This window comes from Aythya fuligula, chromosome 2 (genome assembly GCF_009819795.1).
Source record: "Aythya fuligula isolate bAytFul2 chromosome 2, bAytFul2.pri, whole genome shotgun sequence".
Lineage (NCBI taxonomy): Eukaryota > Metazoa > Chordata > Aves > Anseriformes > Anatidae > Aythya > Aythya fuligula.
Window position 1 is genome coordinate 82378805 of NC_045560.1, and position 13049 is coordinate 82391853.

Below are 13049 nucleotides of genomic sequence, written 5' to 3' on the forward strand. Positions count from 1 at the left end.
TTAGTTTATATACTTTACCTTAAGCTCTCTAAGGTTAAACCAATGTCATCGCTAACAATGAGAGGCACTGTGTATTTGCATCTTAGTATGTTCACATTTCTAATCTCTGGGCATTTATGAAGTAGAATTTCTGTATAGTAGAAAATGGAAAAAAAACACTTCTTAAAATAATAAGGTGTGCTGCTTCTCTCGATTTCTGCAGTCATCATCAACTCCCAACTGGTCCATTCAATTATTCTAAATTAAAGTTATATCAGACATGAGACCTTTTCTTAGATCCAATCTAGCATTGCAAATGGAAAGAAAAGTATCTATGGCAGCTGTACGGCATACCAGAGCTTCAGTCAGCCATAAGCATTCAAGAACCTCTGCCCTCCAAATTCACCAGAGACATACACAGTAGACAGTCTATAATATCAATGGGTGACTCAACAGCACACGCATAGCAACTCCTTCAGAACTGAATTCCCTTGAGGGGAAAAACATGCTTTCACCATCAAGACGATTAACTTGAGGATATTTATTCCTATTCCCCTATATATACCTCCTCTCTTGCAGTTACACATGGTTAATGACTTAATTAAAATAATTGGTATGGGCCTACAGCTAAATTTTTTGTTTAATTTAGGAGGAATCTCTTACGGGATACTAAGTAAACATCTCCCACCACAATTTTAGATTCAGAAGACTTAATTAACTTCTCAACTTTCAGGCCAGTTCAGCTTGGTTTTCTACAAGCAATTATTAGGAGCTAAATACTAACAATTCTAGAACTGATTTGTGAACACTTCTCTCTCATTGGGGTGGAGTGGTGAAGTAAATAGAACAAGCAAATGATTTCTGGAGATAGAAAAGGCATTATACTGATACTGATTATATTAAATGTTTTTCTTCCCTTCCTTCAACTCAAAAGCTTCATATAGTTAAGCTTTTATGTCTATTTAATTTTGACTCATGTATCTAATTTGGCTAAGATTTATCTCACTTTGTTGTTGGCGAGGCATTTTGAGGAGAATATAAGGGTAGCAGGCCGTCCTACAGAGAACAAGTTTCCATTGGAACATTAGCTGAAACTGTCAGAAATGAATGCTCTGGCTTTCTAACCGACCTTTTTAAACACTCTATTTACTTGTGATTTGGACAGAAGTACAACAGAATTCACCATTCCAGCACAAAAACTTTTGTTGGCTCCTTCCACATGCACTAACCTGTTCAGCTTTCTGATGGAAGATGGAGGACATATCCAGTAGTGTGCTACGTTCATCCAAGGCTGCAGCAAACGCTTTCCATTCTTGCTCCAGCTGACTAGCGATCTGTTTTATTTGCTGTGAAGCGTAATGACCAGACTCAACCAGGCGATTTGCCACTGACATGATGCGGTTTATGTTTACGTACACATTCTGTGGAGAAGATGAAGGGAAAAATTAGTTTGCAGACCACTTAAATATGTAAGTATACTTCTATAAAATTATCCTTTAATACAGCAATGCTTAGTAGACTGGTTTTACTTGACGAATTTGTACATGCCTGATTTTGGAATCTAGGTGTATACTGTAGCAGCCGATTGATATCACTGGTAAGAGAGAAGGACAACTTGAAAAGACTAGGGAGTCTCAAGGATTAGCTTAAAGTTATGTTATGTGAAGACCCATTATTACTACAAAGAAGAAAAGCTGACCGTAGATGTTCAAGTCAACAAGACACTTAGACACATGCAATACAGGAAATTCAAAGTATCATCAGCATGCATTTGATCTCTCAATGGTACGTACATGGGGAACAACATTCTAAAAACACATCAATTCTGGAAGTACTTCGACTTCTAGAGTAACAAAACACAGAACTCTGAGTTCTAAAGAGTTCAACATTTTAAGATATGATGTTCCTACCACTGTACTGCCTCAGATCTTAACACTGAGAACTAGACAAATAAGGTCACTGACCAGTAAGATTCCCTAGCTTACAAGTACTGTTAAACAATGGCTCTTAGTCACTGTAATTTTCTTTCCTTCCAACTCACGTATGCATTTTGACCTGAAGTGTCTAAAAGCCGTTCTTGATTCTGTATGAACAAACAGTGTTTTTCAAAGGAAGCAAACGAGTGTTTCCGATTTCTTCAAAGTCAGAAACAAAAATAGCTTCACTACCAAACAGTTTCTAGGTAGGTCCTTCAGAGCCACACGTACACAGTGCTGGGTTGACGCTTCTTTTAACAGGGCTGACTCTCATATACCTGGAATAAAGTTCTTAGAATCACAGCATTGCTGAAGCTGGCCATCTCCTCTGGAGATCATCTAGTCCAAACACCTGCTCAAAGCAGGGTCAATCAGAGCAGGTTGCTCAGAGCCATGTTCAGTGGGCTTTTGAAAATCTCCACAGGTGGAGACAACACAATCTCTCTGGGCAACCTGCTCTAGTGTTTAATCATTCTCACAGGAAAAAAAAAAAAAAAAGTTTTAAACTTATGTTTAAAGGGAATTCATTGTATTTCAGCTTGTACTCATTACCTCTTGTTCTGTTATTTGCTACCGTGTGGAAAAGTCTGGTTCTGTGTTCTTTACTCCCTCCCACCAGGTATTTAAAAAACCTTCTGAGTGTCCTCTTATCCCTGGAAACCAATCCCAGCTCTCTCAGCTTTTCCTTGTCCAATAAATGCTTCAATCCCATAATCATCTCTGTGGCCCTTTGCTGTACTTGCTTCATCACGGGTTGGTCAGCATGCTGCCAAATATACTTTTGCTCCATGTAGTCAGGTAGCAGCCTTGAAAGGGTCCCATGGTTGTAGAAGCCAAACCCTGCTGCCAACACCAGCTGTGTAACCAACTGTTGACCTGCAGCTGTTGACCTGCTCCTTCTCAAGTCCTACTTTCTCACCACCAGGACAGAGGAGAGCAACATCTGGGCCCCCAAGCCCTTGACCGCTGACCCTAGAGCCACGTTCGATACTTTCCAGGTCGCCCTGGCAGTATCACTGGTGCTCACGTGGAAGAGCAGCAGGGGGTAATAGTCTGAGGGCTGCACAAGCTTTGGCAGTCTTTCTGCAACATCCCAAGTCCAAGTCCACAACAGGAAGCACACTTCCATAGACAGTCAGGTTTGCAGATGGGGTCCTCTGTCCCCTGCAGAAGGGAACTCCCTTTGCTCTCACTCACCACTTCCTTCAGTGCTCCTGTGTGGCTCAACCTCAGCCAGCACAGATGTTTCATTTGACACAGCTCCTGGCTCCTCGTCAGCTATGAGGTCAGGGAACCGATTCTACAGCTGCAAGTCTTGAGGCGGAGCAGGAACCCTCCTCCCTGTGCCAGAAGCCATCACCATCCAACCTGAAACATCACGGCAACTCCCTTTTCCCAAAAAGACAGGCACAGACTCCGCCTGAGCCTCCCTTCAGTGCAATTAGCAGCTTGGGCTCTTCAAGCTGCAGAGTCATGGAAAAGATCTGGTCAATCTCTTATCATCTCTGATGCTCTGCAAGTCTGCTGACCTCCTCCTGCAGCTCCTTCACTTGGCAGCACAGCTCCTTAATAACTGCACACCTCCTGTGGGCAAGGAAACCACCTCTGGCTGCCCCAGCCCTGGCAAGAGGCCACAGGCACTCCCTGCAGCCTCAGAGCTGCATCTTCCTTTTGGAGCTCCCCCAGGATGGAGGCCCCTGTGGCACATCACCGCTGCTGAGGACATGGGTGCTGTGCTGAGCACAGTTGCTGGTCCTTTCCGTGAACTGCAGTGCGAATTGCAGCTGGCTGCCTCCATTAGCAACTCACTCTTGCCTATATTCTAAAAATTTACACGAGCTCAAACTGCCAAACATGGTCAGAAACAATAGTTGGGCAGGAAAAAATAATCATTCTCTTTATGTTCTTTAAGGCAATGTTTTCCCTCCTGTCTGTGCAGTGCTTTCTGAAATTCCAGTAGGCAAGAAAAGGCACGGAGCAGTGAGCTACTTGTCAGCAGCAGCACCGCAGCCTGCCCTGGTCAAGGGTTGGGTAACACAGCATCATGAGCCAAGGGAGACCGAACAATGCAGGCAAGAACCAACTGCGACAGCTCTCAGTAAAGGCCACAAATCAACAATGACAGAGGAACAAAACCCCAAATTTCTTGAAATCTGTGTTGTTAAATTACTGTGGATAGATTTGCTGGGCAGCTTGTGCTGAAATCTGCCTATCCTCCTACCAGTACAAGAGGTCAGGGGAGCACTGGACTGGGGACACCCAACGCCATATAGACGCTGTGCCCGAGGTGGAAGCACTACTTGCTGGCACTGAGCTGCTGCCCGGGGCCTGACAAAGGAGTGAGTGTCGCAGTTCCCCCAGGCTTTGCTCTGCTGACTTGTCTGAGAGGTAGTTGGCACAGGTCTCTGATAGTTGTATGTGTATATATGTACACATGCAAGGGTGGGCATAAAGTTTTCCTGACAGCTAGCACCTCAGTTGGTCCACTTAAATTGAACGCAGGAGTGTTATGTTGTCTTTCTTCCCTGCACAATGCTACCTTTTCATTGTTATCTCTCACGCCTCTGCTTTCCTCTTAAGCACACCTGAACAACCATAGGAGAACAGAACTGTTGTTTCCAACAAATTGTGGACGACTTGAGAGCACTTGCACCTACATGTATTAAAGTGTAATAGCATAAATGCTAGACTGCTAAATGAATCCAGAAAACAAGTACATGGGACAATGGCATGAAAAAACATGTGTCAAAAGAGAAGAGCATAAAGGCTGTATTAGACTGCTACTTTAAATACCTATGTATCATAATAAAAGAATTTTGGTAATTCTGGAACGTTGGTTAACAGGAGCACACTGATGAAGGACAGGGCACAAAAATAGGCCGCTAAGTACATCAAAACCAAGCTGTGGTTAAAATGCATCCAGCTTCCCGTGGCAATCTGGCTTCACAAATGTGGAATACCCCCTGCAGTAGTACGAATATGAATTAATATACTGACAGTTGAACACTTTCCAAACTATGCATACCACGTTCCTTTCCTCAAAAAAATCCTGTAGCAATCTCAACAACTTTTTCTGCTATCATATCCTGTACTAACTGACATACCTACATCTACTAAACATTTAAATTCCAGTATTTTAGAATGCAGTGATCCAGGAGATCAAGACTTAGTTAACGAGGAAAAAGAACTCCAGAGAGCAATTCACTACAATTGGAACGTCCAACTAATCCTTGAAGGTTTACAAATATTATTCCATTTTCTAAAGGGACAGGCAGGTTTATTGTCATTATTATATAACAAACATATATTTTGTGCACAGTTTCAGCAGCACCATTCCAAGCTATCTTCCACTCATTCCTTTGGTTCCAGGAACTGACTTCTTGTTACTCATTGCATGGATTCACATCCTCATTTCAGCTAAAGAAACAACAGCTATCAGGTAGTAACTGTTACAGACTTTCTTTTAGCCATCTCATTTATATTATGTGAATCTACACAACACAACTGCAGCTTCTAAATACTCACCAGCCATCTAAAAAGCAAAATGCTAAAGCAGTACTTCAATTCCTTCATTGTATTACACACGAACAATGTAGGAAAACTAAAAAGGGAACATCTCAAGTTACAGCATTACAGTGTGCACAGTAAGTACATTAATGTATGTAGTACAATTATTTTCTCTCACAATACCCTTTAGCCAAGAGCTGAAAAGACACCTTATAATATCTGGAAAGCTCCTCAGCAGAGAGTTATTCGCTACAAGGCGACATGATTAGTAGCCTAACACAAGCTGTAGTGCACTGTCATTCTTTGCTGCATGCCTGAAAAGCAAGTACATGGAAAAATATAGGTGACAGCCTGCCAGCTTGACTGAACTTCGGTTGTACTGCATACAAAACATAGCTGGCAGATGCCCTGAAGGCTTTATTTTATTTCCTGATTTTCCTAGACCCATTTATAAAATGTTTGTTTAGTGCTAAGATTCCTAACAGGAGTTTTCTGACACAAAGAATATTAAGCATCCAGTGTTAAAAAGAACCACCCCAGTGACATGGGCCATAAGCATCATAACTGGCACCTCTGTAATGTACTGCAGTGAGTTATAAACTAATCATCTGCAATGAAAATATCTTAGCACTGTTCTAGCAATGGAATTTCCAATTCATCTGCCACTTCACCACACAAGTGGCGAATAAGGCAAGGTATAGCATTAATGTATGAAGTAACACCCGCTTTAATGATTTAAATGTTTTGTAAGCCCCCTCTTATCTCTCTTGAAGCAACAGTAAAGGGAGCTGCAGAACAAGCACAAGTCACTTTGTCTCTTGCCTTGAACAAAAATAAAACCAGCAACACACAGACTACAACGGAGGAAATAGTTAACCCGTTCTTCAGCTATGTGGGTCCTCAAAATATTCTCAGGTAACCATTTAAATGTTGCTATCAGTATTGTAACAAGTTAAATATAATTTCATTCCGCTCTAACTTTTTTCAAATTTTTCATCTCACTTTCCTGTATTTTTCATGGTAGACCCAGGGAAACTAAGACTATAGTCCACCACCATCACCATTGTTTCTCCTTTGCTTTTCACTTATTTTCCCTTTCTCACAGTAAACACCCATGCCTTCATCCTGTCCTTACAGCTGCGTCATTCTTCATCGGGATGCTCCCCATCACATCAGTAAGTACAGTGATCTAAACCAGACCTAGCTCTCTAGGAGGACTGACTGAAACAAGGCAATTTTTCAGAAATCTTAAGTTCAGCACCTCCAATAATTTTTAAAAGTGAAACAAGGTTTGCTCCTTTGCAGTAGCGCTTTTAGCAACAGTATTTCTTCAGTTCATGATCCACTGACATGAACATACCTGAAGGTGAACATACCCTTTCTGTTAAGGATTTTAGATTGGTTGGAGAGCTGAGAGACTTCTTGTTAAACCTCTAAGTATTTTTACTGAAAGCCCTGCCTGAGCAAGCTATTAGTTGAAAAAAGAAAAAAAATAAAAGAAAAATTAAACTAGGGTTTAAATTTGTTTTAAAACAAATTTTAAAACTGGGTTTATGTGGCAAGGTTTTGGTAGTGAGGGGTTGCAGGGGTGACCTCTGTGAGCAGAGCCCAGCAGCTGCTCCATGTCAGATCAGAGCCAGCTCCAGCTGGCTACAGAGGGACCTGCTGCTCAACAGAGCTGAGCCAGTGAGCAATGTTGGGTGGGCCTCTGGAGAGCAGACTTAAGAAAGGGGAAAAAACTGCTGTGCCACAAAGGCTGGGAGAGTGAGAAGTGAGAAGCAGCCCTGCAGCCCCCACAGGTGAGTGCAGCAGGAGGGCAGGAGGTGCTGCAGGTAGGCAGCAGCAGTTCCCCTGCGGGCTGTGCAGGGAGAGGCCCCTGGTGGAGCAGGCTGTCCCCCATGGAGCAGATCTCCACGCTGCAGCCCCCCCATGGGTGGAGGAGTCCCCGGTGGAGCAGGTGGATGTGGCCTGGAGGAGGCTGCGGCCCATGGAGAGCCCCCGCAGGAGCAGGGGGTCTGGGGGGAGCTGCAGCCTGTGGAGAGGAGCCCCCGCAGGAGGAGAGAGTGACTGTGAAGGAGTGGCAGAGAAAATGTTAGGGACTGACCGCAGCCCCCATTCATTGTTCCCTTGCACAATTCAGGGGGAGGACATAGAAGAGGGTGGATGGGGGGGAAGGTGGTTTTAGTTTCTCACTGCTCTAGCCTGCTAGTAATAGGTAAGACATTATATTGATCTGCCTGTGAGTCTGTTTGGCCGTGATGCTAATTGTTGAGCGATCTCCCTGTCCTTATCTCAACCCTTGAGCCCTTTCCATCGTATTTTCTCCCCCTTTCCCTTTGAGGAGAAGGAGGGAGAGAGCGGCTGTAGTGGAGCTCAGCTGCCCAGCGGGGTAAAACCACCACATAACAAAAATTGCACAATTCACAACCTACGGTTTTGGTCTTTTGTGCTGAAGAGGACTCAGGGGAGTTTAGAATTCACATGGTGATTAAGTCTATCTTAAATGACAACTTTGTGTGGTTACAAAATGTATTTTAAATAAAAGGAATCAAGAGTGAAAAATATCAGTAGTACAAAGCAGTAGAAAGAGTCACACGAACTGTCAGCTAAGTTGATTTTACCCCACCTGACCTTCTTAATGTTTTCATTTTTACCAGTCCCTGTGGCTGGACTCGAGCAAGCCAAGGCAAGTTTGTCATCCTTGAAACTTTTAACTCTGTAATCCCAGCAAGAGCCAAGTGTTATGTTCATACTTTTATTTCAAGCTCCCCATTCTCTCACCAGTGCTCATCTCTGGCACTTTCTTTTTGAGTGAAACTGATTACTTGATTGCCACCTTGATAAAGTGGTCTAGTGTATGCCAACAGCCTGTTCTGGGAACAGGATTAATTGATTTACCAATATGCTCATGACTGACACAGTAACAAGACTTTCTGGATTATGGCTACTAAACATTGGTTCCACTGATGGTCCTATCAGCACGCTGAGACAAGAAGTAGTCATAGTAGTCTACCTTTGACAGTAGACAGTCAACCTTCTCCAAGGAAAGCTTATTTTTGGTTGCATTGCTTTCCAATCATTTTGGCCCTCACCTATGCAGTGAGGGGCACAGTTAACCTTTAATGAAAGCAAGGCCCTTTGATCCAGCAACAAAAATAGAAGAAGATATACAAACAGATAACATCATCCTCCTCCTCACCCATATCTCATATGACTGCTTTAGCTTCCCTTGTGTCACAGAAAACTTGCAGAAAATAGCAAGAATAAGAGTGGACACAGTATCAGTCCCTCCTGTTCTTCCATGATGACTAATAGTACAATCACAGCATAAATTCTGCATTTTAAAACCTAGATGGATTTTTTTTTTGTATTTACAACTCCTATAATGTCTTATTTGCAAGTTTCTACCCTAAAAGGTAGTAAAAATTTGTTTTGAGAAGTGAAGCATCGGTTTAGTCATCTGAAGAGGAACTTGAAGTTAGAACTGAGCATTGCTTAGCTCACATAAATCTCAGGACTTGTCAACAGCAATTTGTTGTTGCTGAAAGCAGGTCTTTTAAATGATAGCGAAAAAAATATAGAATCATTAAAGTTGAAAAAGACCTCCAAGATCATCAACCACTGCCCTACCACCAATGTCACCCACTAAACCATGTCCCTAACGACCAGGTCCAACCTTTCCTTGAACACCCCTGGGGACCACCCACACCTGTGAGACCACCACCCTCCACCACCTCCCTGGGCAACCCTTTCCAATGCCAGACTACTCCTTCTAAGACGAAATTTCACTTAATTTCCAACCTGAACATATTCGTCTTTAGAGGAGAGAATCACTAAGATACTGTTTTTCCACACAGTTAGGGAAGATGGGAACTACTTGCCCTTTAAAGAAACGATCTTGCCCCTTATCAGTGCACAGCTTCTTGATTTCAGTAACGGGACATCACATGCCTACCTACAGCTGAACATGTGAACTGTATTTCAGACAGCATCCTTTCCAGCCATACCAATGTGTGTGTTGAGTAACGGTAACAAAACATATTTCCATTTTTGACATGCATCACTGCACCTATCCAGCTTTTCCCCAGGACAGTTTCATTGCCACAAGAACCAGCCTGCGTGTTAAGCTTCAGACTTTTGTGAATGTACTCCTCTGCACATGTGTCTATCACAAACTGAATATGCAAGATGCCTAGATGTATCACTTGAGAACGAAACTGCTAAAAGTGCAGCTAAACTTCCTCCCCCAATATATTCTTCACCTGTTTGTTTTCACATTTGGTTTAAACTTCCAGCTACTTTGTGCTGTAATACTGAAAACTGGGTTCTAAGAATGGCGGAAAGCCATTGAAAGGAAAAAAGAAAAATTCAGCAAACCTTCTTTACCCTTGATGTAGCCAACTCTTTTTGATAACAGGAACTAAGTAGTTTTCACAATGGTTTACAACCAGGTGGCTCATTTCAGACTGGAAGACCAGATTAAAGTTTTGGCATCTCACCCAAAGGCTGATACTTTCTCACCCGAGCTCGGCAGAAGCAGCTGCAGAAGCTGCCCTCCTGCACCTCTTGGAAAGCCAAGCTGCTACTTGGGAAGGAAGGGGAGATGGGAGAGCCAGCCATTGATGGAGGGTAGCACCTGCTGCAAAGGGAGCATGTGCCCTGCAGCAATCACAATGTGTTAAGAAAAGCAGCTGCAACATCAATTATCAGGGTTAAGCTGTGAGCAAGTGCAAGAGGTATTTAGCTGCTTGGGCAGCATTTATCCTTTGAACGGCCCTTCCCTGCCTAAAGCGAGCCTACAGAAACTGCCTGGAAAGCAAGATCTATCAGGGGCCAATTAGGGCCACAATGAAAAGCCTTCAAAATCTCCAGCATATAATAATACTTAGTTGCCACTCCTCCTTCCTCCATGCCATCCAATTGGATAAATTTACATTGCTGTAGATGTATTAGAAGTGAAATTCCATCTCTAGTGTTAGAGCACTCACTAAGAGATCGTAAATGAGCTCTGATTACTGAAGAGTTGTGCTGACTGCAGCAGCAAACAAAACAGTAGCTTGGTGAACACAGAACACATCTGAGGAGAGGTCAGGGAGAAACTGAACATGCTTCGCAGGAGTTAGGATGGAGTGGTATTTTCCCACTTAAAAACTGTCAAATTTCAATCAGCTCATGTCATTTTTTCAAGTCATATTCAGCATAATTTCCCCCCATACTATATGTGTTCAATTTTGGTTAGTTAACCAAATAAAACAGAAAACCTGAATGCTCTTGAAATCAAAACTAAGGGCTAATTGTTTTCTCATTCTATGGGAAAGAACCACTTCATGGGGACTATGCTTGCTCCAGATTTAAACTGCTCCTTACATGCTTCAAGAAATCATTGTGCAAGATGAGAAAAAGCCCTGTGTAATTGACACACTTGACTATTGCAAACAAAACAGAGATTAAAATCAAAAGATTAAGAACAGGGGGGATTATGCTACATCACCCGAGTGCTTCCTAGTGTTGCTAGCATCTAAACAGTATGGACTTTTTTTGCTTGTTTGTTTTTAAAGACAATGAAGGAGAAGAAAACAAGCCACCTAATTTGAAGAAGAAGTCACAGTAACTAACATCAGGAGAGGCTAACAGAACAAGAATAATTTAACCTGTACAGTATGAGCCCAAGAACAGCCTGGAAGGATATCCAATATCACCAAGTTTCAAAAGTCATCTCATGTCAATGACACCTACTGTCCTCCTCTGAGTGCCCTTCTGTTGCGTTTTATGTGCAGAGCAATGAACAGCAGTAATTAGTTACTCCATGAAGCAGCAAATTGCTATGCCCCAAGAGCGGACCTGTACCTTCCAAACCTAAAGGTCAAAGTTACTTCCATGCATGATGTTATACATGTATAACTTCAATACAATGTTCCACAATGTTCGCTTTATTCTTGGCAAAAAATAAACCACTGCTTTTATTTATTTGTTAAAAAAAAACTTTCACAAAGATAGCTGAGTTGCAGAAGAAAACTTACTTCTCTACTGCTGTCTCCTACTGCCTTAACTTGGTCAAAACTAGACACAAGAGCTGCCTCACTATCTCTTTAATGATTTTAGCAAGACAAATAACCACGGGTAGTTTACTTTGACATGCTTTCTTTCCACAGTTAGTAGTCCTGTCCTACAAAAACACCCTCTTGCAAGAGTTGATTGTTTCAACCATACTTTAATTCAATTCCCATCCTCGGACTGCCAAGGATGTTAATTTCTAACACGAGTTGTAGTGTTCTTCTTCCATTGAGCTGACAGACAGGGACTGGATTTAGGCCCAGGCTCCTGAAGTTACTTATACACCTCCAACCCTCCTAGTGAAAAAGAACCAAAATATGCTTGAGAATTTAGTCCCCATGTCTGAACAGGGCATTCATGAAACTGATAATAAGCAGCTTTCACTCACTGCAGGTTAGAAACTGAATTCTTAATTGCACATGATGCCTTAACAAGATAATATTTGACAAGTAAAATATTTGCTTTAGCTCCATGCCACTGCACCAGAAAAGAGACGTGTGTGCTCTTAAAAATAAAAAAAATAAAAAAAAAAAAAAAGGAAAATTATTACACTGGGCTCAGCTATTGATTAGCACTTCTCAAAACTTTTTGTACCTGAGATGTAATCTATTCTGAAGATCCTGTTTGGTTTTTTTTTGTTGTTTCTTTGTTTTTTTATAGCATATTATATATGATTCCTGAAATTTTCTAAAAGATGAGAAACTGTACTCAAACACATATCCCAGGTTCTAAGAGTTTGGATGCATGTATTTTAGAAGTTCCAAGGTTGCACTGAATATTGCCAGTGGTCCAAATAATTCAGTTGCTCAATCACAGTACCTCCGTCCTTGGCTACCTTTTATTTTCTTCTTTTGTTATACAACTTCACTGCTCAAATACAAGTTGTACTAGTTGTAATAAAAGGAATGATTTGTGCTTGTGATTTATGAATTCTACCTTAACTAAGAGGAAATGTCAGTGTTGTGAAGCAAGGCCCATTCTTACCATACAGTTCATGGCAAAGTGATTGTGCTGTGTCTGAAGTTCCATAGCGTGGGGATGACTGGTTCCGATCTCCGTGTAGCTGTTTAGAAACAGACCTTTGTTGTGTGTGATCCAGTCAAACATCTGAAAGGAAATGTTAAAGAAAAAAAAAAATCACTGATGTGTTATGGAAGAAATCACATGCAAGTAACATTAGATATCCGTGACAAAGACGACAGAAAGAGCTGCCAGTTAAAATTAACACTGATTGTCTTTCCCCTGTAAGTTACTCTACATTTTAAAGAAATCAGTACTGAAATCTGACTGTTCGGACCAGTATCCTCAGCTGTTGAACCTTTTCCTCAGATGTTTATCTCAAGCTACAGTGAAGTCAACATCATTACTACAAAGACATAGTAAACAAACAAACTTGGAGCACAGCCCTATGTTACAAAGCTTATACATTCCTTAGTGTTGGCATTTTGTGATGTCAGCAGTTTAGTAATTTAAAATGAGAATGTCAACTCATGGAAATAAAGTATTTCAGTAAGTTTGATATTTTTAGCTCAC

General features: G+C 41.8%; 1 protein-coding gene across 1 annotated transcript in view; it reads right to left on the reverse strand.

Moving 5' to 3' along the window:
• TRIO (trio Rho guanine nucleotide exchange factor) overlaps positions 1–13049 on the reverse strand; it is a 241384-nt gene that overhangs the window by 150073 nt on the left and 78262 nt on the right. Inside the window, exons 6-7 of the mRNA XM_032181775.1 lie at positions 12501–12623; positions 1209–1400 (exon numbers count right to left, since the gene is read on the reverse strand). Coding sequence (XP_032037666.1) covers positions 1209–1400; positions 12501–12623 — 315 coding nt within the window. The remainder of the gene's footprint in view (positions 1–1208; positions 1401–12500; positions 12624–13049) is intronic.